The sequence below is a fragment of the Molothrus ater genome, chromosome 5 (genome assembly GCF_012460135.2).
Source record: "Molothrus ater isolate BHLD 08-10-18 breed brown headed cowbird chromosome 5, BPBGC_Mater_1.1, whole genome shotgun sequence".
Taxonomy (NCBI): Eukaryota; Metazoa; Chordata; class Aves; order Passeriformes; family Icteridae; genus Molothrus; species Molothrus ater.
In genome coordinates this window covers 45,162,867-45,187,477 of record NC_050482.2, presented here as the reverse complement: position 1 = coordinate 45,187,477, position 24,611 = coordinate 45,162,867, and the positions used below count along the sequence as shown (strand labels likewise).

Here is a 24,611-nt window from a genome sequence, read left to right as displayed (position 1 = left end):
GGATTGATAAAAAAGACTCAGGGAAAATTTTCTGATTTCATTTAATTTGAAAAAAATATCTTTGCTTTTTTTCTTCTGCACTAGTAGGATTGCATGAAATATTTCATCTTTGTAAACTTAATACAAAATCATATGAGAAGCTTCAAGCAGAAGTGTTCTTATTCTAGTCAAAATCAATATATCAATGAAGATAATTTCAACATTACCATCAGTATTTCAGGCATGTCACAGGTCTCATCTTGTGAAAGAGAAGTACTTCCTCCTTTTTTATAGGAAGAAAAGCAGAAGTGAAAATCAAATAAATCCAGAAAATTTTAGTACCATTTGATCAGCTCTACTTCTAATTTCAGAGTCTGGCAATAATTCTGTTCTTCAGTGCTTGAATGTGAGAGGTAATAATATTGTTTCTTGAGGAGCTTTCCAGGGCTTAGGCACACAGCAATGTATGTACAGTTACACTAATACAGGATATTATTAGCTAATAATGTTGTCTTTTAAAGGCACCATATAGTTCATAGCCACATCCAAGCTAATGAAACTAGAATTCGTTCTGTAATTCCTCCTATTTTTGTAGCAGTCATATCAATTCTCAATTTTGAAACCAATTCAAACCTAGTATTATCTAATTCACAGTTAAGTTCACTTATAGAATAATTTTTAAGAATACTAGGTTATATTATTATGATAAATGCTATTTCATTTTAATATTTCTTGAAGCAGTGTTATCAGCTTTTAAAAGTTTGCTTTGATTGTTTAAATTACTTTCACTTATGAAGAATGCATCCAAACCTATGTTTCCCTCTTCAAAATAAGAGAAAACAATTTTTTGGTTCTTAATTAAACCCTCTAATTTAATTTCTTTGCTAAAGTAAGTTTTTTGTGTGTTTTCAGAGGAACAACCTTCTAGTCACTCCTTGTGCCACTTTTGTGCTTGTTTTTGCTTGTTCACTGTCTCTTCCTCATAAAAAAAGAAAATTTGTATTCGCTCAGTATTCATTTAGTGAATAGGTTCTTTTCCACACAAGCATGTGCTTGACTGTCAGCCTGTTTTGACCAATGGCTCCTACCTATTCAGCTTTTTTTTCCCCCAAAAAGACATATTTAAACTGAATGGATGCTACAATGAGGTTCTCATATAGTCTTCATGAGAACCTTATAATTTTCATAACACCACTAAAACCAATACTTACGCTATCTTAATAACAAATAGTAGTTTCCCAAGATTTTTTTTCTGAAAGTGCAAAGCTAATATAATTTCTTTCTGTTTCTAGATATGGTCTAATAAGATCCTTAACATTTACTCTCTAGTTACTGTAAGACATTTATGAGAGTTATGATTCATATTCCAAAATAGACAACAGAGAGCTTTTAATGTATGTCTAAATAGTCATATTTTACAGCATTAGTCAGGTTTTGGAAGGAAATTTGTTTAGTGTGATTGTGATAGCATATCCCAATAATGTCAGCCAAATCCAACTTCAAAAACAATTAAATTACTAAACAAAAATCAAGTATATGTAGAGAAGAAAACCCAACTGATGATCCAATAAATGCAAAAGCTTCAGTATGACCTCAATATTGTCCTCATTTGTTTGGCCTGCAACTAATCAACCAGCATTTGAAGGCTCCAACTGAGCCCCAGCACGTACTGCCTTTTGCCTTGCCTATATTCAGAGAAAACAGCAGCTACTCTGAAGGGGCAAAGAGACATGTAGAAGACCTGTGAGGAGAGTGAGTTATAAGAGATGTAATTCAAAACAGGGTTACTTCATTAGAACTGGAAATGTAAGGAAAGAAATCATACATCCTTGGAAAAACAGGTTTCATTAGCTCCAATAATGGGTGAAATTATGTGCTAAAAATGCTGTTCTTCTACTCTCAACAATCTCTTTACAATATTTTTTGAATGTGTATGTTAGTCAGTTTTCAGCTCAGAAAAGTTCCAATCTTTAAAGTCATTCTTGAAAGAAAACTAATTTTTTCTTGAAAGCTTTACCTTTGTCTTTAGATTCACTTGTAGAATCAGCTACGTTTTCCAGTATTGCAGCTAGACATAAAGTTATCTCTGCAAACATTACATTAGTGTCTGCTATGTTGCTCTTCTCAATTATTTCATTCATTATCCAGAGTATATGAACCCACTAAAAATAAGGAAATGGGGCAAAAAAAAAATCAATACAGAGAAAGATCAAATTTTTGGATGACCTTTATGTATTACAGAGGTAGACAGGGTTTTGCACTCAAAATTGTCTAAAAATATTACAAGCATGCAGACAACTCCTTTCCTAGATCTGGCTTCTTTTTTTTAAATGTCACCAGACTAAGATGCTGAATTTATACTGCTCCATAGCCCCTGTTCCTTCAGACACCAGACTTTTTTATTTTAGAACATAATTATTCCTTTTGGAATGTTTTATGAATGTTCTACAGCCATAACTTTTATACCTCGCTGTAAGTAAGCCTTCCAGAAGATTTGACTGCATGCCTCTCATTTATCTCCATATCTTCTCACTTAATCTCAGAATAAAAGAGACCCAAACACTACTGTTTGTACATACAGAGGAAAATAACCTTCTGGAGAGCCTCCAAACAATTTCACTATATAGGGTCACAAAATTAACTCCTCCAGAAACTGCTTGTTAGCACCAACTGGCAGCCCAGAGAGCCCATTTCAACCAAGAGCCTCTCACCCACAGGACAAATTCAAGGTAAGGCTGTGACTCTATCCCATGGGCTGAATACTATTCTACTATTGACTCCCATCTCCCTTGTCCTAAGTTGTAAGGTTTTTGCCACTTTGTTTAACTGATCTAGGCAACTTTCTTGAAATACATTGATATTTTCTGCCACAACATCTCAAATTCTTCTTCTTACATCCTGCCCACATGTTTTTACAAATTTAGCTTCTTACCACTGTGGCCCACTGGCAGACAGCAGGTTACTGCAAGAAGACTAAGAGAGTATTTTGGTACTGGCATATGTGAGCACAGTGTGTTCAAAGTGTATACGTAATTCATATTTTTAAGAAGATTTATCTGCACTTTACCATAAGAAAAGGTACTTAGACTGGATGCCAGTATTTCACTGCCTTGACTATAACAGACTGCATTCACATTAAGAGAAATACATTACAATGAAGGAGTACTTGGTGAGCTTGGTGTTTGTGGATATATTCTAAGCAGTGACTTCCACTCTTTTGGATTTGCTGAAGTTCTGTTTTACACTTCTGCCACAAACACATTACTACATCAACAAGTATTTCTTTGCCAGGATGGACATTCTGGAAAGAAAAAGCAATATAATTGTGGCAATGGGTAGGCATATAAATACACAAATAACCCAGTAGACAAACAGTGTCAACATTTTTCAACATTTTTCAACATAGTAAATAAAATATGTCATTTTCTTATAAGAGATGACAACATTTTGAAAGCTTTAAAAATAATTTCTGGTAGATCACCCAAGCTTTTTTTCTCACAACAATACAAACTGGGTTTAGAGGTTTAGGGAGGTTTTTTTGTTGTTTTTTTTTATTGACAAGGAAATCAGTGAGATGAAAATTACATGAGAGAGCAAATTAACTATAATGCTGAAATCAATAGATTCTGGAGGAACTTCATTTTTATTAAATATTTAAATGTTTGTGGAAGAAAATATAAATTAATAGTTTCATTTTGCTTGACAGAGTACTTCCATGGGCTCTTGGTGCATTTGAGATGATAAAGCAGTGAAAAACAAACAACTAGAAAAAAATTTGGACTGAAATATCTAACAAGTGAGAGAAATGTTAAACCCTATCTGCATCTTACAAAGAGAATAACTAACAAATTCAAAACTCTAGTTAGTTAACCTCCTAATTAACACATTTTAAAAGACAATAGAGCCATCTATATGTTAAACACATTCTGAACAGTAAGGATCAGTACACAACTTTATCACCAGTTACAGCAGAGTTGAACTAGTATTTCAGGTGCAGTAAAACCTGATATATCCACACTACTATCTTCCCATATATGTTTGAGCATTAGATTTATGGGGTATTGATAATGAAACTGGGAGGAGAAAAAAATGGAAAAAATATAAATCAAAATTATTTTTGCTACTGGTTGGGTGGCAGCAAGCTGCTAGATTGCCTCAGCTATATATCATTAACTTCACCACCAGTGAATGCTCTGTTAATCAGGGGTGAATTTGTTTTTCTTCTCTGGACAGATCAAGAAGATTTGCAGGAAAGGGCAGAAGAACCAGTAGAGTTTAAATCCAGGTGACTACTTCCATACAGAGGTCACATTAAAAACTGACAAATCATGCTATCTAAAGGTATCTGTGGGGTACCTCACAGGCAAGATACTTTCACTAAATATACTACACCAAAGCTAAAAATGTGTGTGCTCCAGTTACATTCAAATTGTGGCAATATTCAAATTATATCTAAAATAAATTTTGCAGTTAAGATATATGCTATGTTATCAGAACAGGTTTTTTCTAAGAAAAAATTGTAATTAGCCTTTTGGATCAGAAACTATTTTAATGTAAGTGCTAGTAGTGGTGACATTGCACTATAATTTCTTCCCTTCTCAGTAGAAGATTAAGGGGAAATCTCAGTTTGAGCAAGTAAAAGTGGTTACTCAGGGAATAAATAATCAGATACATAATGGGATTATTTCTACAGTGGAGACTTCAGCACAGAGTCCTGCTCTCATTGGTTTCGTTGTTGCTGCTGCTTGTTTCAGTTTTTTGCAGTGCGAATTTACCTTAAATTGAAGACAGAGCTGTTAAAAAGGCATTATCATTCCTTAGGGGAGCTGCCCCTGTTTCTATAAATATTGCAGAAGTTTTTCCACAGCTGAGCATATTTGCCCACCTAAATCTAACATACATAAATTTGATCTCTGTTTGATCAGCTGAAACATGGAATGAGCCCTATGGTCTTCCAAATAGATTTAATATCTAATAAGCTATTTTAAAGTAACCAATTACAAAGGATTTTTAAAAAATGAAACCTGTTTTTAAAATCACAAACTGATAACATTCATAAGTACATTTTTTTACTTTTTATATTCATGAATTTTGTTAGTCATGCAACTGATTCCTTTGACCTTTAATTATAGGCATTCATCACAGATTAAGTGATACACTGAGCAGAAATGTCACAAATCCTGTTATTACCTGCTCAAATGTGGAGACATAGGAAAACGTTGTTGTTGCCAAAATCATAAGATCACGAAAAGGATCTCCAGGCTTTAAGGATTCCTCTACATTCAGCATTTATTAAAAAAAAGGGCGGGAAAAGGAAAGGCAAGACATTACATCTAATTTAAAGCCTAAGTTTGAAAGTATTTCAGTCAATTGATTTCCTAATATAAGCTAGCAGATAATATGGTCTAAGAAACAGTAAATTCAGAGGGGGGACAGATAATTCCAAGTTTATTCACTTCTGTGAAAAATGAGCATTTCCATTTCTAGGAAACAGAAAGTTTTGAGACATATTCAGGTTTTTGATTTTCATAGAATTAAACTGCAATTGCTCTAACAAGTTTTTCTTGCTTCTATGTAAAGAAATTTTGCATAAATTGCAAAATTTTGCATAAAAAAATGCTCAAAGACCTTTTTCACTTTTCCCCTGAAAACTTGTCTGAAAACATTCAATCATTTTGCATCTTTGCTTATAACTTTGCACATGTTTAACATATATCATGCATTTCCCACTAAAGGGAAATAGTATAAAGTCATATTTTGACAAATAAGAACTGGAAAAAATAGGAGGCATTTTCTCAATTACTACTTTTTGTCATAGACTACTGCATGAACCATATTACATAGCTTTATAAATAATTTACAAAACTTCTTGCTGCAAAAATATTTGAAATTCAAACACAACTATAACTGAACAACACTCACTTCTAATTGTCTGTGTCTTTTCAGAACCCCGACGTGTGCTGCCTTCTTTGCTCTTACCGCCATCAGTAATAGAAAAACTACGTTCAAATCTTCCTGGGAGTACTATAGGTTGCATGAGTGTAAGAAGTTTGAGTTCTAGTTCAGCTTTCTTCCATGTTGGGTCATCTTGAGCCTAATTGAGATTAAAAAAAACATAGAAATTGGTCTTTAAAATATGTATTTTGAATATTCCTTACCCTCATAGGAAAAGACTAAATAAATAACATCGCAATCACATTCAGATTACCTGGAGAAAATTATCAACAAATTCAAACGCAGAATAAAACACATTCCACTCTTCATAGCTGAAAGCTAATTTTACAAATTTCACAGCAGCATCTCCAGACACTCCTTCTTCTCCTGCAGTGATGACAAAAATATTTTCTCTATTTTATGTATATGTATTCAGAAGTTCATTAAAAGTTTAATTTCAATTATTTTCATTATTTGGGTATTGATAAATATAAAGATAAACCTTCACACATTTTTGAATAGTCAGCATAGTCTCGAAGGATGTTTTAGTAACTTTACAAGAATCAATAGCTTTATCTTTTCACAGTAATGTCTATGCTTACAGGCTGCTTTAATGATGGATGTGCAACCACAGAATCATAAAGGTTTGAAAAAACTTCCAAGATCATCAAATCCAAACTTTTAACAAATACCACCATTGCCACTTAACCATATCACAGTGTCCTGTTACATTCAAAAGAGGCTCTACAATTATTGATATTAACATACCTGTGTAGAGAACACCAAGGATCTAACCCTTGCTGTTGCAGGAAGAGCTTATCACCCTGTAAAGACTCTTATTATCCAAAATTTGGTTTAAAATTTGCATAGAAACACATACAGTTTCTTTCAAGACAGTTTCTCATTACTGCATCAGAAAATGTTCATATACACACAGGGAGCCTATTTTCTCACTTTTCAAGTTTATTCAGACCAGTAAGGCAGAAACTAGACTTCCTGGTCCTTGGAACTCTCAGCAAGTGTTTTAGCTAATATATTCAGCAGTGTTCTGTAGTCATAACAATATGCCACTGTCACTGTCATGAGTTGGAAGGGAACTACAAGCTTGATCACCAAAATCCAGCTCCTGGCCCTGCACAGAACCACTCCAAGAGGACACCATTTTGCAGACTCTTTATGTATAGAAATGTTACTAACATGAAAATTAATTCTGCCCACGTAGTATTTATATCATTGGGTTAAAAATTCCTTTGAAATTCCAATCTAGCTTACCTGCTAGCATCAACTGCAGAAGACTAGATGATGGATTAATTATACCAAAGTGATTGGTGCCACTGCTCTCTCCACCTTCAACACAGACAACTTATTAAGTCAATTTATAATCTATTAGACTTGTTATGTTCTAATTAGCCAGTAATCATACCAAGAAAAGTATCATTCTGAAGTGTACTTAGTCTCGATATTTCCTTTTACTGACAAAACACCTCTATACCCAGGACTATATGTAGCTCAGAGCCCAGCAAACAGAAGTGTGGAAGGAACCATCAAGTCCAGTGTTTTTCTCAAGTTTTTACACCTAACTTTGAATGGAACTTTTTAAATTAATAGACTACATCAAACACCTTGGTATTTTGACCCTGCCTGGCTGCCCGACCCCCATCCAGCTGCTCTCAGGCTGTGCAGGAAGCGCTCAGCAGTGAAAGCACTGTTCTGTTAACAACACTGTTTTAGCCATAAATATATGACACAGTAAAGCCTGTAAAGGCCGCTATAAAGTGAACTCCAGTTTACTTAGAAAATAAATGCATAAACTGCTGCAGATTTTTACTAGTTATAATAGACCATGGAGATCAACCCAGATATTTATTTTCTATTATGTGAAGATAAGAAAAACTACCTACTCTTACAGGTGCTACTGCTATAAATCAAATACATACTTTCAGGCACATTCTGGTTTTTTTTCAAAATAGAAAAATACCAAAATAAAATGGAGGTCCAGGCTCCTCAACAACTGTTTTTGCTTCTTTAAGCTGTTACCTGAGAGGATTTCTAGGCCTGCAGAAAAAAGCTCAGAAGTGACCTCAGGAATTTGCACTTCATCAGGAACAGGAGGATGAGGGGGCAATAGATTCCTGTTAGGATCAGACAATGCTTCCAGGATGGCAAGGAACTGAGCTGCAGCACCATCAAACATTGCCACCAGCAGCCGCTCGGTAGTGGTGCGAGGCCATGACACCTAAGTAAGAAAAGGTAATTTAAACCTTATGGTATCTAAACCTACTTGCAATAAAGCAAGATTTTTTTGAAAACATTTCTCCATCAGTGCATGTTCAAAATAGAAAATTACATACTGTAAAATATATTGCTGTTTTTAATGTCATCCTTCAAAGGCATTGCAAAGCCTCATGCTAAGCAGGTACAGCACTTAGGTAGACTAATCATTTCACAGCAACCAAACACACTGCTGCAAGGTATTTTACTTCAAAAATAGTACAATAGAAATTATGAGGGAGCGTATTAAGGCTATGTAGCTTAGATCCATGCAGATCTCTCCTGATAATTTTCTAAAGTAATAATTAGTACATCTTCCCTACTTCCAAGCTTGTTCTGAGTTTTATTAATAAATTCTGTTACTCATGAAATGGAAAATATAAGACTTTCTGCTTGTGTATAGCACCATGTGTATTTAGAAGAATTATATCATGGTTTCATCACATGACAAGAGTAAAGGAAGAGAAGGATTATATGAAATGTCAGACTTACGTTTACTGCTTTTCTCGGGTTAACTCTTGACTCCCGTCGAAAGCCGTTCGACTTTTTTCTGGATTCATATACTGCTCTCTTGAAAATCATTACTGACATCTGACACAAAGAAAAAAGTAAGTCATCATCTGTTACATGTTCTGTTCATAGAGATCATAACTACTCTACCTTTTCATAATGACTTGCAGGACGGTACCTTTAGAGTGGCCTCTCTAAAAATCTTTTCTGTCTCTGTATGTTCCAGAGAAGAACTGATATCTTCTAATTGCTTCAGTTCATCAATCTTAATCAAACCACGGCGAGCAAATATCTGTCCAAAGAATTTAAATATATATATACACTCTGTGTTCATGTATGTTGATATCTAATTTTAGAATAATATCATTTCTGAATTTATGCAACTGCAAAGAGCTGCAATGAAAGTCAGGTCCTGAACAACTGAAAAGGAAAACAAAACCTTTGCAAAATACCTTTTGTACATATACATGGAGCCTGTACATATACTGGGACCTGGCCAGTGTTTAATGCTAGAAGTTTGTAACTGTGAGTATACAGAAAGTGCTATTGCATTTGAGTTGATTATGCATTTATATGGGGAAACTCATCTCCAATTTGCAGTAAAATTTTGGAATATGGACAGAACTCTAAAAACATATGATCTGATAATAAGTAGAAATATTTAAATAAATATTTCCCATTTGATTGCATCTGAAATGCTCATAAGGTAAATCAGGATACCTCTCCATGAATGCCGGCTTGACAATCAAAATAACACTGAGAAACTGCCGTATATAAGGTGGCTCTCCACGTCAAATAATGCACAGATAAGAGTGGAATGGATGATTCCATACATATACTGGCCCACAGTAAGTATTCCAGGACCTGTATTGAAGAGATCTAATTTCAAAATGAATGCATTTTAACCCACATAAATATACTTTCTATTACTAAAGGACAGATACAAAGACTTATCCTCACCTGGTAGGACAAACTGAAAGGGGGGGGGGGGAATCACTAGAAATTGTATTAATTTTTAACATATTTTATTGACTAAAAAACATTCCCCTGCAATTTATTGGATCTTTTCATCTTAAACTGTCGTAAAGCACTGTTTTAGCCTCCAAACTACCTTACCCACTCCAGTTCACTATAGTCTTGCCACCAGACAAGGATCCCCCCCCTTGTCTCTCATCTGCTCTTATCTTGAGAGTTAGCCCTCCCTTTTCTGGCAGTTCTAGTGACTATTTTTCAACAGGATCAGCAAGCTTATCTGGGATGCAACGGAGTCTGTCTTTTGCAGTGAAAAAACTGTGATTAGATTAATTTATACCCATAGAATTCTTGGTTCCTAACTTGCAGGGCAACATAGTCATTGCAATAGTCTAATTTTAATCATTAGTCCTTCTCGATTGAATGAAGAGTATCTGTATCTTCCTCTTACCATCTTCTTTGGGTCAGCTTTTCCCTGAAGTACATAAAATGTGCACAACCTTTGTCTTAAATTAAGCCAATATACAAATTTTCTTTCAGTCTGAATTTCAAAAATCAGAAACACCCACAATCAATTCCTCTGTTTTCTGTAGCCGAAACCTGAGTATGCTAAAGGAGGTGCTAAATCACTTCTGTTTTTAATAGATGCTCAAAGACAAAACATCTTTCTTGCTCATTGAAAGATTAATAAAACAACACATAAGAAAATCTAGTGTATTAAGGCTGATTCAAATTCTGCTCAAGTTTTAGGAGAAAAGAGTAAAGCTAAGACAAACAAAAACTACATTGAGAAAAAAAAAGATGTGGGGGAAAGGTCAGGTTATTTTTATCAAGTATTCACAACTAAAAGCCACCAGGTGTCAGCACATTTCCACATTTTAAGAAGCAAAAGACCAATTCTTGAACATATATAGATGTCCAAAAGAAAGCACTTGGAATCCTCTGAAACAAACTAACAAATGGCATCTCAATGTCCAGCAGGACATTACGCTGGGCCCCACTGCACAGCTGAAGAAGGAGCAGACTCAGGAAGGCATGAGAGTTAAGAAATCAACCACTTTGAAACACAGACATCTTATTTCCTTGCGACAAATGTACTGCTATTGGCAATGCTAGTGAAATTAAAAAGTCAAGGTACATTGTTATGCAAAACACAGGTGCGTTTTCTAAACTTCTGCAAACTTTAAAACGCTTTCTATTTATTTTGCTGTACCTTAGCAGAATGACCCATCACCATCAAATGTCTGCATATGGTGTAAATATGGATAGTACCTGCAAAAATAAATTCAAATAAACAAACAGGTAAGTTCTATAATTCCACATGAAATTTGTTATGCTAAGCAACTCAATCTTTTTCTTATTATCTAGGTTGTTACTTCCAGAGAAGAACAATTTAATGATTTTTCTTTAAATGAATGAAAAACTAATGATTTTTCTGTACTTCTAATTTAGAGAAGATGAAACCATTCAATTCTTCTGCAACATTAGTTTCAAAAATACCTACACAGTGAAGCAGTGTAATCATGAGAGTTCATGAGAATGAAATCTTAAAAATTTACCTAATCCATTTTTTACTCAGTAACTGCTAGAGAGACAAATCTTACTTTCATCTCCAAATGCCAAGCTCTTTAAAACAGAATACTACCTCTCCTCACAGACCTCACCTTCCATGACTCCTTTAGTCCATCTGTCCTGGCAGACACCACCAATATTACATTAAGTATGACAAGTGACATGAAGACAATTAAAAGCAAGTAGAGTTTCCAAGAGCATCAAAATGACTTAGAAATAAAAACCTGTCAAAAATGTACTTGACTCAAGCAACATCATAAAATTTTCAAAAATCAGTCTTAGAAGTATAAAAGACACTGCAATTCTGGGAGACAAAAAAAAAAGCCTATTCTTCTGTTTGTATGAATGTTCAGAAAGGGACACCTGTGGCAGCAGGAGGCATCACAATGTCAACTGTCATAGCTAGAAGGGTGTTATTATCTCCATAAGCTCAAATGGAGCAAGTATTAGGAAGATTTCTTTTATCAGTCAAATGTGTAATGAGGCACAAAATCTATTATCTGAAATTGCAGAAAAATGCTCAGGAACTAGGGAAAATCTGAGTTAGTGCCTCCTTCTAATTAGAGCAGATTATTGGCTAGGATTGGTACAGAGACCTGTACCACACACAGGCACTGGGATGTAAGAACGGTAGGGGAGTATATTTTAATATCAGTTCTTCTCCCATAGAAACATGCAATCAAAACACACACCTCAAAAGTAGGGACTGAGGGCAACAGCAGTCCCAGTCAAACAAAAGGATAAGAATTTTGACCAATCACAGCTCAGAGAAAGTGCATTTTTCAAAATTAAAGAACATATTATCTTCACAATTTATATTGCAACAATTGACCATAGCAGGTCAGTTGGTCAGAGCACAGTGTTAACAATGCCAAGGTTGTGAGTTCAGTGCCTGTATGGGCCATTCACTCAAGAGCTGGACTTGATGATCCTCATATAGCCCTTCTGATTCAGAATATGCTGTGATTCTGTGAAATTCATACTAGTCTGTTTATTTTTGATTAAATAACATTGCCTTTCAAAGCAAAAATAGACTGTTGTTGTTCCTGAAAGTAAAATCTTGATAAATCATTCTCTGTGTATCTAGTTTGCAAAGTTCCGTTATTTTCGCAATTTTTCCCTAATACAAGCATTTACAAGCAGCACCCTGAAATCTTATACATACATCAAAATCCTTAAGTGCCATATGGTATTTTAGAATGGTTTTATTATCAACTCTTCCTTTCAAAGTACTTTCAGAAATACAAAGATGTAATGGCAGACAATAATTTTCTACTTAGATCTGCAATCCCCTTTTCAAAAAAAAAAAAACAACAAAACCCAATAACAAACAAGCAGAAAAACCTCAAAACCAAAACCAACAAAAAACCAACCAGAAACCAAAAGAAACAAGACAAAATGAACCCATCAAAACAGACATTTTATTGATAGAGAAATCTTGAGCATTTTTTGCTAATCAGGATGGACTCCAAAAATGTCCTTACTTTTGATTTTATTTGTACTCTTAAGCACAATTCTGACGAAAAAGTTGATGCTTTTACAGCAGTCCACCTGAAAATGTACACTGTGGAAATATTAATTTTAAAATCCCTTATATTAGAAAAACAAAAAATTACCCAAAAAAACCCTACTGTGATTGAAGACTAACTAGGGATTTATTCATGACCCTTCAGTTGACCTTAAAGAGTATAAAATTTTCCCTTCACAGCTTTGCTTAGCAAAGAAATGTAAATGGAAAGCCTGAGGTACCATTGTAGATAAGCCAACACAAATCCTCCTGAGGCAGAGCCACTTGCATAGTGAGTCGTAATGAGGTCAAGGCATTGAGACAAGTCTGCAGGGACTCTCCATTCTGAAGATTTCTGTCTCTGCTGCAAACCATCTGATAAATGCAAACATTTCTTGCTTGCAAAACATGGAACTAAAACACATAGAAATATATATAAAGTTAATTAATATAAGCATATGTCGGTTCACAGCAGCAAAGTACAACAAAATGATGAGTAAGAAAAGACTACGCATAACAGCAAAAAAAAAAATCAGCATGACCTTGAACTGAGCATTAGAATATGGAGAAAGTGCTAAACCTTCAGAGTTGCTGTACCATGAATCTGAGTCAGTTTCCACTGTATCACAGGATGAAAATGCACCTAGTGCACTAGGAGTGCTGGAAGGGGTGTAGGGAGAATGAGGCATTAAATTGCTACTCAAAGAATCTGGCTTTGACTCTTGGCTTCTCTGTAGAAGTCTTCCATAAACTAAGGCAAGTTTTACCTTTTCTACACCTCTCTATCTATATCACCACTATCTTATTTCTCACTCTCATCTGTTACTTTTCTCTTTCACAGATGGATTTTTCCTTCTCTTCCTTGTATTACCTAAAATAATGTGACCTCACTGGTGCCTGGACTCCAGCACCAGCTGAACAAACAACGTGAAAAAATGGGCTAAGTGAGACATGACCAGTCAGTACCTATTATTCTCTCAAAAGCCTCCTAACCTGGTACCATTTGAAATTATATTATTTTGTTGCAGTTGATTCACTGAAGCTGGAAGTTTCTAGCCCTGAAATGCCATTTCTTAGTGTTATATTAAAAAAAAAAAAAAAAAGCTAGCTGCAAGAACATGGCAAAAAAATTACATTTAAAGCCTTAGGATGTAATAATTTGACACATTATCATTTTCCACTTCCAATTGTAGGGATAACTGCCAAACCAAATTTCATATCTGAAAATTTAAGGATATCTCAGTCTGCAAAGGCTAAGTTACAGAACAGGCATTTTAGTATAGAGTTGCCATAACATTTACCAGTAGGACTGGTTCAAAGTCTAGGCAGACATACAGAAAACAGAGGAGAGCATCTCTGGAACTTCAAATTTATTTACAAAACATTTTTAAAAATGTATTAACATAGTCTTTGATCATATTCTTTCTAGGAAGCTGAACCACATTTTAAAAAGAAAAATAACAATACAAAGGATCTCTTCTATCATGATATCTGCTTCTAGCTTTTAAGCAAACTGTCTGCTTTCTTCTCGTCACTAAACACCTATTTACACTCTGACTCAAGGATATGAATTTGATTAGCTCAATACACAGGAGCTGCCAACCATTTCTGTTCATTGTTCTTGATCACAGAGTAACTTGCATTAGTTAATTCAAAAATACCCACTATGTACAAAAGTAGAGCTTCTCAGCAAAGAACTGCTTAAAGTAAAATAAACATGTTTTTAGCATTCCCCCTATATCCACTGAAACACTTTCTCCCCCAAATTACAAAAGGTATACCACAAGTCCCTACCCTGATAAACAATTAACACAAAAGGATTCCAACACATTCTTAAGGTCACTCAGCTTCCTAGAGCTTAAAGCACTTGGAAATTATTCAGCATTCTGCCCTTTTTGTTCACAGTGAGCAAATAAGCTATAAAAACATAACACTGCTGTTCCAAGTGCCATGACCTCTTACTACAAGTAGTATTTTGCACACTCATGGTACAAAATACAGGAGAATGTTTTAATTGTCTTGCATCCTGCTGGTTCTTAGATCATACAATACAGAAATTTCCAAAATTGCAGGACATTTTTCAAATTTTGCCCACATCCTGATTCTGGCAGTGGATAACAGCAACTACTTCAGAGCAAAAACTGCTGTAAGCAGGTACAGAACAACACCTTCAGAGAAAACTTCTGTTTTAACACTAAGTTGATGATGGTTGGCTTCTGCCACAAAAGCATTAAGCACTTATATCCTCCTAAAAATCTACACCAACTCCAGATGTTTATATCATACATATGATCATTAAATCTCAATGCAATTCATATCAACAAACTATTAAAGATTAGTTAATGTTTATATATAATTAATATGAAGTACATTTGTGGAACATAAAATGGGCTCCTTACTTTGAATCTGTGACTGTCTTTGACCAGAAAAATTTTAAAAACCACAACCTACCATAAGTGCTGCATTTTTGTCTCTGACGCCATTTGGAAAAAAGGCAGATTTAAAGCACTGCACATCATCCATGACATCATCAAGGTTTACAGAAACAAACTGCTGAAGGTATCTTTCATAACACTGATGAAGTGCCAGCTTATATTCCTGAAAAAAATAATATATTTTTTATAGTTTGTGTATTGCATTTCTATTTCTATAAAACATGTGGGGTTTTTATTATCCTTATGAAAAAAGTACCAATGTGAAAGAGCAACAGGAAGTAAAGCACTACAGTTTCATACAAATATCCAGCATGTAGCGTGAACACTCAACATATGAAAGGTTGAAATACTTAAAAGAATGGCTTGTGCTTCGCAAGTTTTGGTGAGTTTTGTTTACTCTAATCATAAATACGACATATCAGAGAACAATTATAAAGCAGGGTCCTGGGCTAATGTAATAAACTTAAAGAGTTGCTGGAATACTCTACAGTTTTACAACAGTAATGACAATGATACCACACTTCAGGGAAAAAGCATTTCATAATGTAGAACTTTATAAGCAATATATAGATATAATCACTTTTCTCTTCCTTGTTTCCATGTTGTCTAAGCCTTTTTTTTTTCTTTAAATAAAACAAATAGAAAGAGTAAGATGAATTTTAAAAGATTGAAACAAGTGAAAACTGGAATTTACATATGGCCAAGAAATCAGCATAATTAGACCAGAAATTGGCACTGGGTCTTTAAGAACTGTTAGCAAAGAGGATGTTGAGCTTTATGTCTCATTCCAAACAGAGCTCCCCAGCAGCATGTCGAACCACTCTAAAATCATGCTGACTCTATGGTTCAGCACTGACTCAGATCTGGAAGTGACACTCACTGAATCATCACCACCACTTCCTTCAGCAAGATTACATTCAGGTGTCTCTACCAATTTCACTAAGTCCAGTGTTCACACTAAATAAATTATTGAGGAAAAAATAACTAACTGCTGGTAAAAATGATCCTTTAATATTTAATCACACAAATTTCTTATTTCCTTGCATACCCTTCCTTTTTCAATATAAATTCCTTCCACCACAGTAACACCTTAAATTTTTAATCATCTGAGGAGTCCAACTCACATGGCCATATTGCCCTATTTGCTGTGTGAAAGCAGCAGCCATTCATAGAAACTTTGACTTTCCGGGGACTGCTACGGGCAGTCAGTCACTTGTGTAATCTAATACGTGCATTCAGGCTGTGATAATAACACTTAGAATCCAAAGCCATGGATCAGAATACCATTAAGATAGTTATTGACACACAACAAAAAAGTAAATTCTCCCTTAACCAGTTTAAAATACGTGCGTATGACCAAAGACAGCAGGTAGATACAGGCAGAATGGGAGGCAGGGAAAAAAATGAGTCAGTACCGATCACATGATGACTCCTAGACTAAATAACTTCCAGATCTATGACTTAATGAATTTAGGTGTGTCCAAAAAACACATAGCAGATGTATTATAGGAAGGAATCTAAAGGCATTAGAAAAATACAGCAGGAGGACAGAAAGCTAAGTGGGTGCCTACCCACTGACTATTCATATGCAATAATTATTTTCTAAGGACTACACATCATTAAGTATTATATCATGTGCAGGTTAAAATTTAAAATATTCAACACCAGCCTTCAACTAGGACTCAAGAGGGGTGCTTATGAAATAGGCTTTACCCCACCTATCAAAGACCTTGGTTTTATACCACATTCATCCTTCCTGTAATGCATTTGAAATTTGCAACATCCATCCCCTGTTGTTTCTATTTACTTCTTTTCAGGGAAAAAAAATCAAATGAAAACTACGTTTTCATTCTAAAATTACATTAAAGAAATGCACTTAAAAGTGTGAGTTCCAAAAATAGTTGAAAGTATTAACTGGCCAGCAAAATAACTTCAACAACATCAGTAACTTCACTCTAGAAAATTTCACATTACTCTAGAAGATTGAAGTCGCAAGCAGAAGTCTTTACGCAGAAACATGGATTATTTTCAGGCAATCTATGGTCAGGTCATTAAGCACCTTGAATATAAGAACAAACTATATTGGAGTGCTGCTTTGGGAAGGCAATGCAGAGTACAGAGAGCAGCATTTGATACTTTTGAAATACCCTACTGAGTACTCTGTGAGAGCAACAGTTCCCAAGCACTAAAAGCTTCATGTAATGTTTCAAGCAATTCCTAGGGCCCAAAACCTATGAGAACCTCAGGAATATACAAACATGAAGAAAACATGAACAGGATTGTCTAGGCAATGCTATTAACAATGGCTGCTGTTCAAGCTTCCTTAAGAATTTCTTTATGTCTAAACCTACACCATGACCCTGCACCTTTAATTGTAATGGCTTTGCAGTTATGAACTCTTCTATACTCCTTCTTCTGCCTCCCAGTGAGTGCTGCTGAAACTCAGCTTCAGCTGGCTGTTTCTTACTCAGGAGCAGGCCACTTTTGTGGAATTCTTCAAAGCACATGCAATGAAGGATATAGAAGACTTCATAACATCTGCATGATACTCCTGCCTTTGCCGTGGCCTGTGGAAAAGCTCACCAGGGAGCCTCAAATAAACACTCTCCACTAACAGCACAAAGAGCATCTCTCCTTGCTGCATTCCATAAGCAAAGGACAGAAGAGTGAAAGAACAGTTTCACTGGATATGTGCCTCAAAAAGATGGCCCCTCAAACCACCTTGATACATTTCCAGTTATGCCCTCTTCTTTTTTATTTTTTTTTTACTCCCACTATGTTAAAAAATTAAGTAGAAGGTACAGAACTGGCTTTCTAACTATACATCTCTGAGCTGCTTCTGAGTGTTGTTTAGTAACTACCCTTGAAAGCCCCAGATTTTATGGCGTGACCTTCTGACACAAATACCACTGAGCTTGTAAATGGCTCACCCTTGGACTTTTTCCACAGGAAACACAAAGGACAAATAGTATATAAAAATATCCTATATTGAGTCATATCAACACTTACTAGCCTGGCATCCCATCTCCAACAGTAGTCAGTAACATATGACTCAGTAAAAGCGTAAATAGAGGTATCGTATGGTGAAACCTCTCAAATACTCTGTCTCAAACAATCTAGCTCCTGAATCCCTTTTAGTTGTGATCTACCCTTTTTGAGGAGACCAGAAATACACACATAATTCAAGATACAACATCACTGATACATACAGTTGTACAATGTGTAATTGCACTCTGGTTCTTGTTCTCTGTTCCTCTCCTGACAATTCTTTTTATTCATGTTTGGTTAACTGAACATTGAGCTGAGTCAGTGGAACTGCTCTGTCACTGTCAATTTGTACTTTAACAGCATTAAAGGTACAGTCAGATATTGTACGCTACCATGCTGAAACATCAAACAAAAAAAGAAAGATTTTGGGGCATTTGAAAAGGCATAGAAAATACAGATATAGAAAATATATTAAAAATCAGGGCAGTTTTACAATAAAAAGCAAGAAATACAAACAACCAACTGTCACTGTAATTATTTTGTAAAAGTTTTTGCTACTTTCTAAATAGCTTTCAGTAAAATATGATTAAAAATTCAAGTAGCATAGAAAGATAATGAAACAAAGGCTATGATTGAACCTTTTCTGATTTCAAATTACTTACTTTGATCTGAGCAAGGGTATCACCAACTTTCACAAGTCTTTCATTGTAATACCACTCTGGTAGCCGTGGCTTATATTTGATCCAAATGTTAAACAAAGTATTTGCTCTAAAAAAAAAAAAAAAAAGATATAGGAGAAAAGGTCTCAGATTAAACTGGCAGGAAACCTGTCATAACAAGTAAACAAATCCAGAAAGCTTCAAATTTTGAAAACTCCTTTCTTCCAAATCTATTTGAACTTCTACATATTTCAAAACAAGTGATCATTAAAACCAAATTTAACAGGCAGACAAGGACATTTCTGGGTTTCATTTCTGTCACCAGTTTTTATCATGCATTTTAAATAGGATGAATTTTCTCCCACGTAAATTCTTACTAAAATGTCCTAGTAATAATCCCGTTGTGTTGTTCAAGCACAGTCGCAAGCAGAAAATCTGTCCCACCTTTCAGCTAGTATTTGAGAAGTTCTCTTGGAAGAAATAATTTGATAGCTTAGACTCAATGAATTACAGTTTGCAGTAATTATTGGACTGGAAACTACAAATGTTATGAGCAGGAAAAAAATTCCAAAATAACAATGTATGCTCAGGTAGCTGCAACCTTGCGAACTGACAGCCATGGAATAAACCATAAAGCTATAGAATATATAGAGCTATGGTATATAGAGCTCATGCTACACAGAGCTACACCATGAGTCATGAAAGAAGAAATGTTCAGGAATTTTCAATCGTAAGGAGTAGGTTTCAGAGAGAACAAATGACACACTTTCTAAAACAGAGAGGATTTTATGGCAATAATTGTGATGCTCTTCTCTTGCCTCCATCTATTATTCTAGCCACAGTTGTCATCAAGGATGTCTTTGTGTAACAAATTGCCTATTTTGCTGAACCAGCAAGCCTCTCACAAACGGTGATTTTAAGTAGTTTCCCTCTGCTACAGAGACACTGACTACATCGTGCCAGTACTTCAGTCCCTACCAGCCATGGTCTGATGGCCTTGTGCCCTCATGTGTACAACCTCCCCACACTATGCTGCTTTAAGAAAGCTACATTCTAGCTGGAAAACGGTAACTGATCAAAAAGACTGCCAAGAAGCACTGGGACTTTTTCATAAAAGTATCCCCTTAGCAAATTACCACCAGTATTGATGGTGTTCACAGTGTCAGGCATCTCTTACATTTATTCTCTTTACAAATTACTTGTATAGAAATGTCAGCAGAGTGCCTTGTGATACTACTACAGCCAAATTATGTATAGGTAGCAATTTATGAGGAAAGAAAACACCTGAAGAGATATAAATGAACATATAAAGAAATCAACATCTGAAAAATATCATTCTAGCTGAATTGTCATGCATAAACCATATGCTTACTGGTGTGAGGTGGTTGGAACTTTTCAACTTCTCTTAAGACTGGGATGGTACACTAGAACACAAGACACTTTCTTAAACTGTTCTCTGATGTTCAAGCACTTGGAAGGCATTCTCACAGTCCCTTATATAACTCTTCATTTCAGCTTATAAGAACACTCCCAATTAAAAAAAAAGCACAATAAATATTTTTTTTTCCACGCAGAAAGCTGTGAGCCACCTTCACATTTCAAGGTGAAACAGATGGCTTTATGAGAAATCTGCCAAAATTATCTTTACAATTAAGAAATGCAACAATCAAAATCCTTTTATTTTTTTCTAAAAGTATCATCTCAGCACAATTCTCAGTTCTTGAAAGGAAGCAGCAAGGAAATAAGTAGGGCATCCTAGAGTTGTACCTAAAGGAAAAATGCAGTAACAGCACAAACTAGGCCAAAAGCAACAATCAGAATAAAATGTTCTAAGGCATTTTTAAGGAGAAATTTTTTAAGGAAACCATAGCCCAGTGAAATGAAGGGTACTTTCCAAATGGATGGGAATGAGTCCCTCCTGGTCCATCTGTAACAATTAACAGCCTGGGTGGGTACTGAATTCTTATACTGAGAAAAATATTCCACACCAGTTAGTATCTGCAAAGAGGCTCCAAAATAAAGGAATCTGTCAGGCAGCTGAGCAAAGTTCCCTTGGACTATGTAAGGAAGAATTTAGGAAAATTTCAGAGACTGAGATTTGATGGATATTAGGGGGAAAAGGGAAAAAGGGGGAAAAGAGGGAAAAGAGGTATCAAGAATGACCCTGGATAAAGCTCTTGAAAGCTAAGACTAGTACGTTTCTTTCAGACTGATCAGCTCAAAGTCCCCAGCAATGGTCATCTTCATTAACATGAATGTTCATGTTAACACATGAGATTCTCAGATATAATAAACAAGTAATAAATCTGTAAAAAACTAGTTTAGCAAACTACTGACAAACCTGACCAGACTTTCAACTTCAGTGGGAAGGTTAAGGTAAATTGATTCTGCTACAATGCCATGACTAACTACAAGTGAGTTCATGACACAGGAATGTTTCTTTGACACAGACAAAGGAAGAGAGTGAGACACTTCCCAAACAGCTCCTCAGCCTTTCCTTTAAACAGCCTGTAGGACATCAGAGTAACAAGTTAAGTAAGTGAATTCTTAAAAAAACCTAGTGGACTGTTGAAGCTCAGAGATGAAATTTCTTTATTTCCATCCATAGTAGAAAAAATTCCCTAAGGTCAACCCATAATAGTGTGCACAGGATAAGGCCCATGTGACTAAAATCTTTACTAAAAGTATAAAGCATTCTCTGATACTGATCAAAAGCCATCTTATTAAATAAGGGTGGCTAAGCCACACATGAGATAAAATCAATCAATAGTTCAAGGTAAAGCTTTGATGGACCTGCTGCCAAGGGAAATGGAGCAAAACAACTTCTTGTTTAGCTCAGGAAAAATTACTTTTGATTGATATTTCTGACTGAAAAGATTTTTGATAGCAGGGAAGTCCTCAGTAATTTTTTTCCTACATTAGAACATTTAAGTGCCTAAATTATGGCCTTTTTGTTGACCTATAAACACCAAAGTTTGAAAGACTTGGAGGAATGAAGCAGATAATTTTATTTTTCTAAATTGAACATAATTGCCACATGGTAACTGTTTTCTTATTGCTCGAAGAACAAGAACACTTTGATCTCAATCCATGCCACAAGACAGTCTGAAAAATGGCATAGCAAGAAGTCTTTAGAGCATTTAGGAAAGCATCTGTAATAGTCATTACCTTCAGAAATTCTTAGGACCAGCCAGACTACAGCTGGTTCTGCAAGCAGCACATGCTCCAATTTTGCGCTATCAAACAATGAAACAGTAGGGAGAAAAAATCCTGAAATTTCACCATCACAAATAAATAAAGTCTTGACTTTGCTGACTGCCTGAACATATGCTAATAATCAGAATTCCAGTCTTCTACCTCTGTACTGTCCCTATACAAATGAAGAACGTCTGAGGATGCACAGCTAACTGGGAGCTTCATGTTACTCAATATTGCCCTGGAATTTTGGTAGGGCTAATTACCACCAGAGACTTCTGAGATCAAGGCCTTGATACAGTCAGTTCTCATCTCCATGATGAACACTGCAGATTTCTTCAGATGTGAAAATGCTCTCATGCCAACCAAGGTATGCACGGTCATGGGTCACATCCACAAAATACCAGTTTGAATAAGATAAAACTTACTTAGGTTTGAGAGGTAAAGCAAAAAAAGGCTTGGAGACACTGTTAACAAAAACTGGTAACTTAGCACTATATTACAAACAGCTGCATGGCCACCTTCCGACCAGAAAATACGAAGAACACATAGAAGAACCACTGTTGGCAATTTTGGTAGTGTCTGAAGCAGCCAAGTAGTGTTACTTCTTCTAAGAGGACCTGGAGAGAATAGCTTTCACTATAATAATATCTATCAGCTAAAGCTGAAATAAAAAGGTCTGAAACTAAAAAGGCTTCAAAATAGCAAGCCATTGAAATCAGCTGCTGAAACAATATAAAAAGCCAATATACTGACATTCAAAACACTAGAGGCAAAATCTTGGAGACTAATACCTGCATGATCCACCTAGACCTGGACCCGATGATGAATGTACCCATAAACAAATTAGGAAGCCAGCTAGCTTAGAATAGGAAAGATCTCCAGCTCAGACAAAGGCCAGGCTGCAGAATCTGAGTACCTTCTGAAAATGTATACACCTACTTCAGAATAGGGTAATTTCTGGGGATTTCAAGGAAACTACTGAGTGAAATATGCAAGGGTAGAAGCTGCACATAAGTGATAAGGTAACCACCCTGTAACCTAACTCCTATGCTGTTTTTGAAGGAACTTTTGATTCCCTGGGAAACTTGTGGGGTTTATGTTAAAGACCTGTAAACTTAGAACAGAGTAGGATTCAGATAACAACAACAGAAAATCAACTATTTACCTTAAAATAAGTAGTTGAGCTCTTGTATCACAATGTGCCTAAATGCAGCAGGAAGAGCTACATGAGAAATGCACAGTCTGTAAAAGACATATGCATGCACTATGAATCATACACTGATTCCAGTTGCTCTATCTTAACTGCATTACAAAATCTCGACTTATGCATACCCACAGATATGCATGTATGCGAGCAAACAAATATGCACTATTATACTTGCCATATGCTCTGCCTGCATCTATGTGTATAAAAATATACCAACGTCGACAGAGACATATGCACAAAAAGAGCTGTGTGCTGTTATCCTCGCGTAGCCCTACTTTTGAAGGCATGTACGTGCCCACAAGAGTTCACCCTCGCAAGCAGCCGCACACGCTGGTGGGCTGCCAGTCCCTGCAGCACTGTCAAGGGATTTTCCCACCAGGAAGCTCAGGCAGCTCTGACAGAACCAACAGTGGTGCTGCCAACTTCCACCGCCCCTTGCGCTTCTTCCCTAAAGCACTGACTTGTAGGAAGCACAGAAAACAAAAAACGGTGCTCAGATTTCTAAGGGGTTTTCATTACAATGAAAAAAAAAAAATAAAAGGAAACGGATTGCTTTGGCACACTGCTGGGGAAGTTTGTTTGGAGAGCAAACTCCTGGCTATCCCCCAGTGCAGCGGGCGCGGGATGCCCAGCGCAGCCCGTGGCGTGAGGGGGGAGCCGGGCAGGGCCGGACGTGGCGCCGCGGTGCTGCCCGGCGGGCCGGGAAGGGCGGCCCGGGAGCGGCGGGGCGGCGGCGCGGAGAGCCCTCGGGGCGGCTGAACGAACTGAACGAAGGAGGAGGGGTGCGGCCAAGGAAGGGAGCTGAGGCAGGGCCAGAGGGAAGGCAAGAGCTCCCGGAGCGGGCGGGGACGCGGGGATCGGGGTTGGGGCGGCGGCGCAGCCCTACCCGTGACGGTGCAGGTCGTGCTGCGGCGGCTTGGCGTCCCCCGCGCCTCGCAGCCGCCGCAGGGAGCTCAGGACGCGCCGCAGCTCGGCCTCGAAGCTGTCCACCACCGGGTTGCCCCGCGCCACGGGCCCGAAGAAAGCGGCGTGCGGGGCCTGCGGCCCGGCGGGCTGCGCCATGCTCGGCACGGCACGGCCCGGCCCGGGCGCGTCGCTGTCTCCGGGCAACGGGCGCGGGCAGCGGGCCCGCGGGGCCGCCGTGGGCAAGGCGGGAGGTACCGCAGAGGGCGGCTTTTCCACAGTCTCTTTCACCAGGCATGGCACTTAGCATGTTGTGTCGCTGTGCCTGCTGCACGGCTACGCATAAATGTGTGCTTATCTTCTAAATGGTTACGTCTATTCAAATAAACAAACAAACAAAAAAGGTGGCAAACTAGGAAACTACCAGCCCGTATTTATGTTATAGGATGTGCTTACAGCAACCTATGTGTTTTGAA

The 24,611-nt window shown here is 36.8% G+C and overlaps 1 protein-coding gene across 1 annotated transcript in view; it reads right to left on the bottom strand.

Annotated features, from left to right (window-relative positions):
* CFAP54 (cilia and flagella associated protein 54) overlaps positions 1-24,611 on the bottom strand; it is a 128,231-nt gene that overhangs the window by 80,388 nt on the left and 23,232 nt on the right. The window contains exons 6-21 of the mRNA XM_036401171.1: positions 24,119-24,417; positions 18,831-18,936; positions 15,197-15,343; positions 12,988-13,159; positions 10,880-10,938; positions 9,415-9,558; positions 8,873-8,986; positions 8,677-8,775; positions 7,951-8,149; positions 7,186-7,260; positions 6,188-6,300; positions 5,902-6,073; positions 5,170-5,255; positions 3,146-3,280; positions 1,997-2,141; positions 207-262 (exon numbers count right to left, since the gene is read on the bottom strand). Coding sequence (XP_036257064.1) covers positions 207-262; positions 1,997-2,141; positions 3,146-3,280; positions 5,170-5,255; positions 5,902-6,073; positions 6,188-6,300; positions 7,186-7,260; positions 7,951-8,149; positions 8,677-8,775; positions 8,873-8,986; positions 9,415-9,558; positions 10,880-10,938; positions 12,988-13,159; positions 15,197-15,343; positions 18,831-18,936; positions 24,119-24,417 — 2,121 coding nt within the window. The remainder of the gene's footprint in view (positions 1-206; positions 263-1,996; positions 2,142-3,145; positions 3,281-5,169; positions 5,256-5,901; positions 6,074-6,187; positions 6,301-7,185; positions 7,261-7,950; positions 8,150-8,676; positions 8,776-8,872; positions 8,987-9,414; positions 9,559-10,879; positions 10,939-12,987; positions 13,160-15,196; positions 15,344-18,830; positions 18,937-24,118; positions 24,418-24,611) is intronic.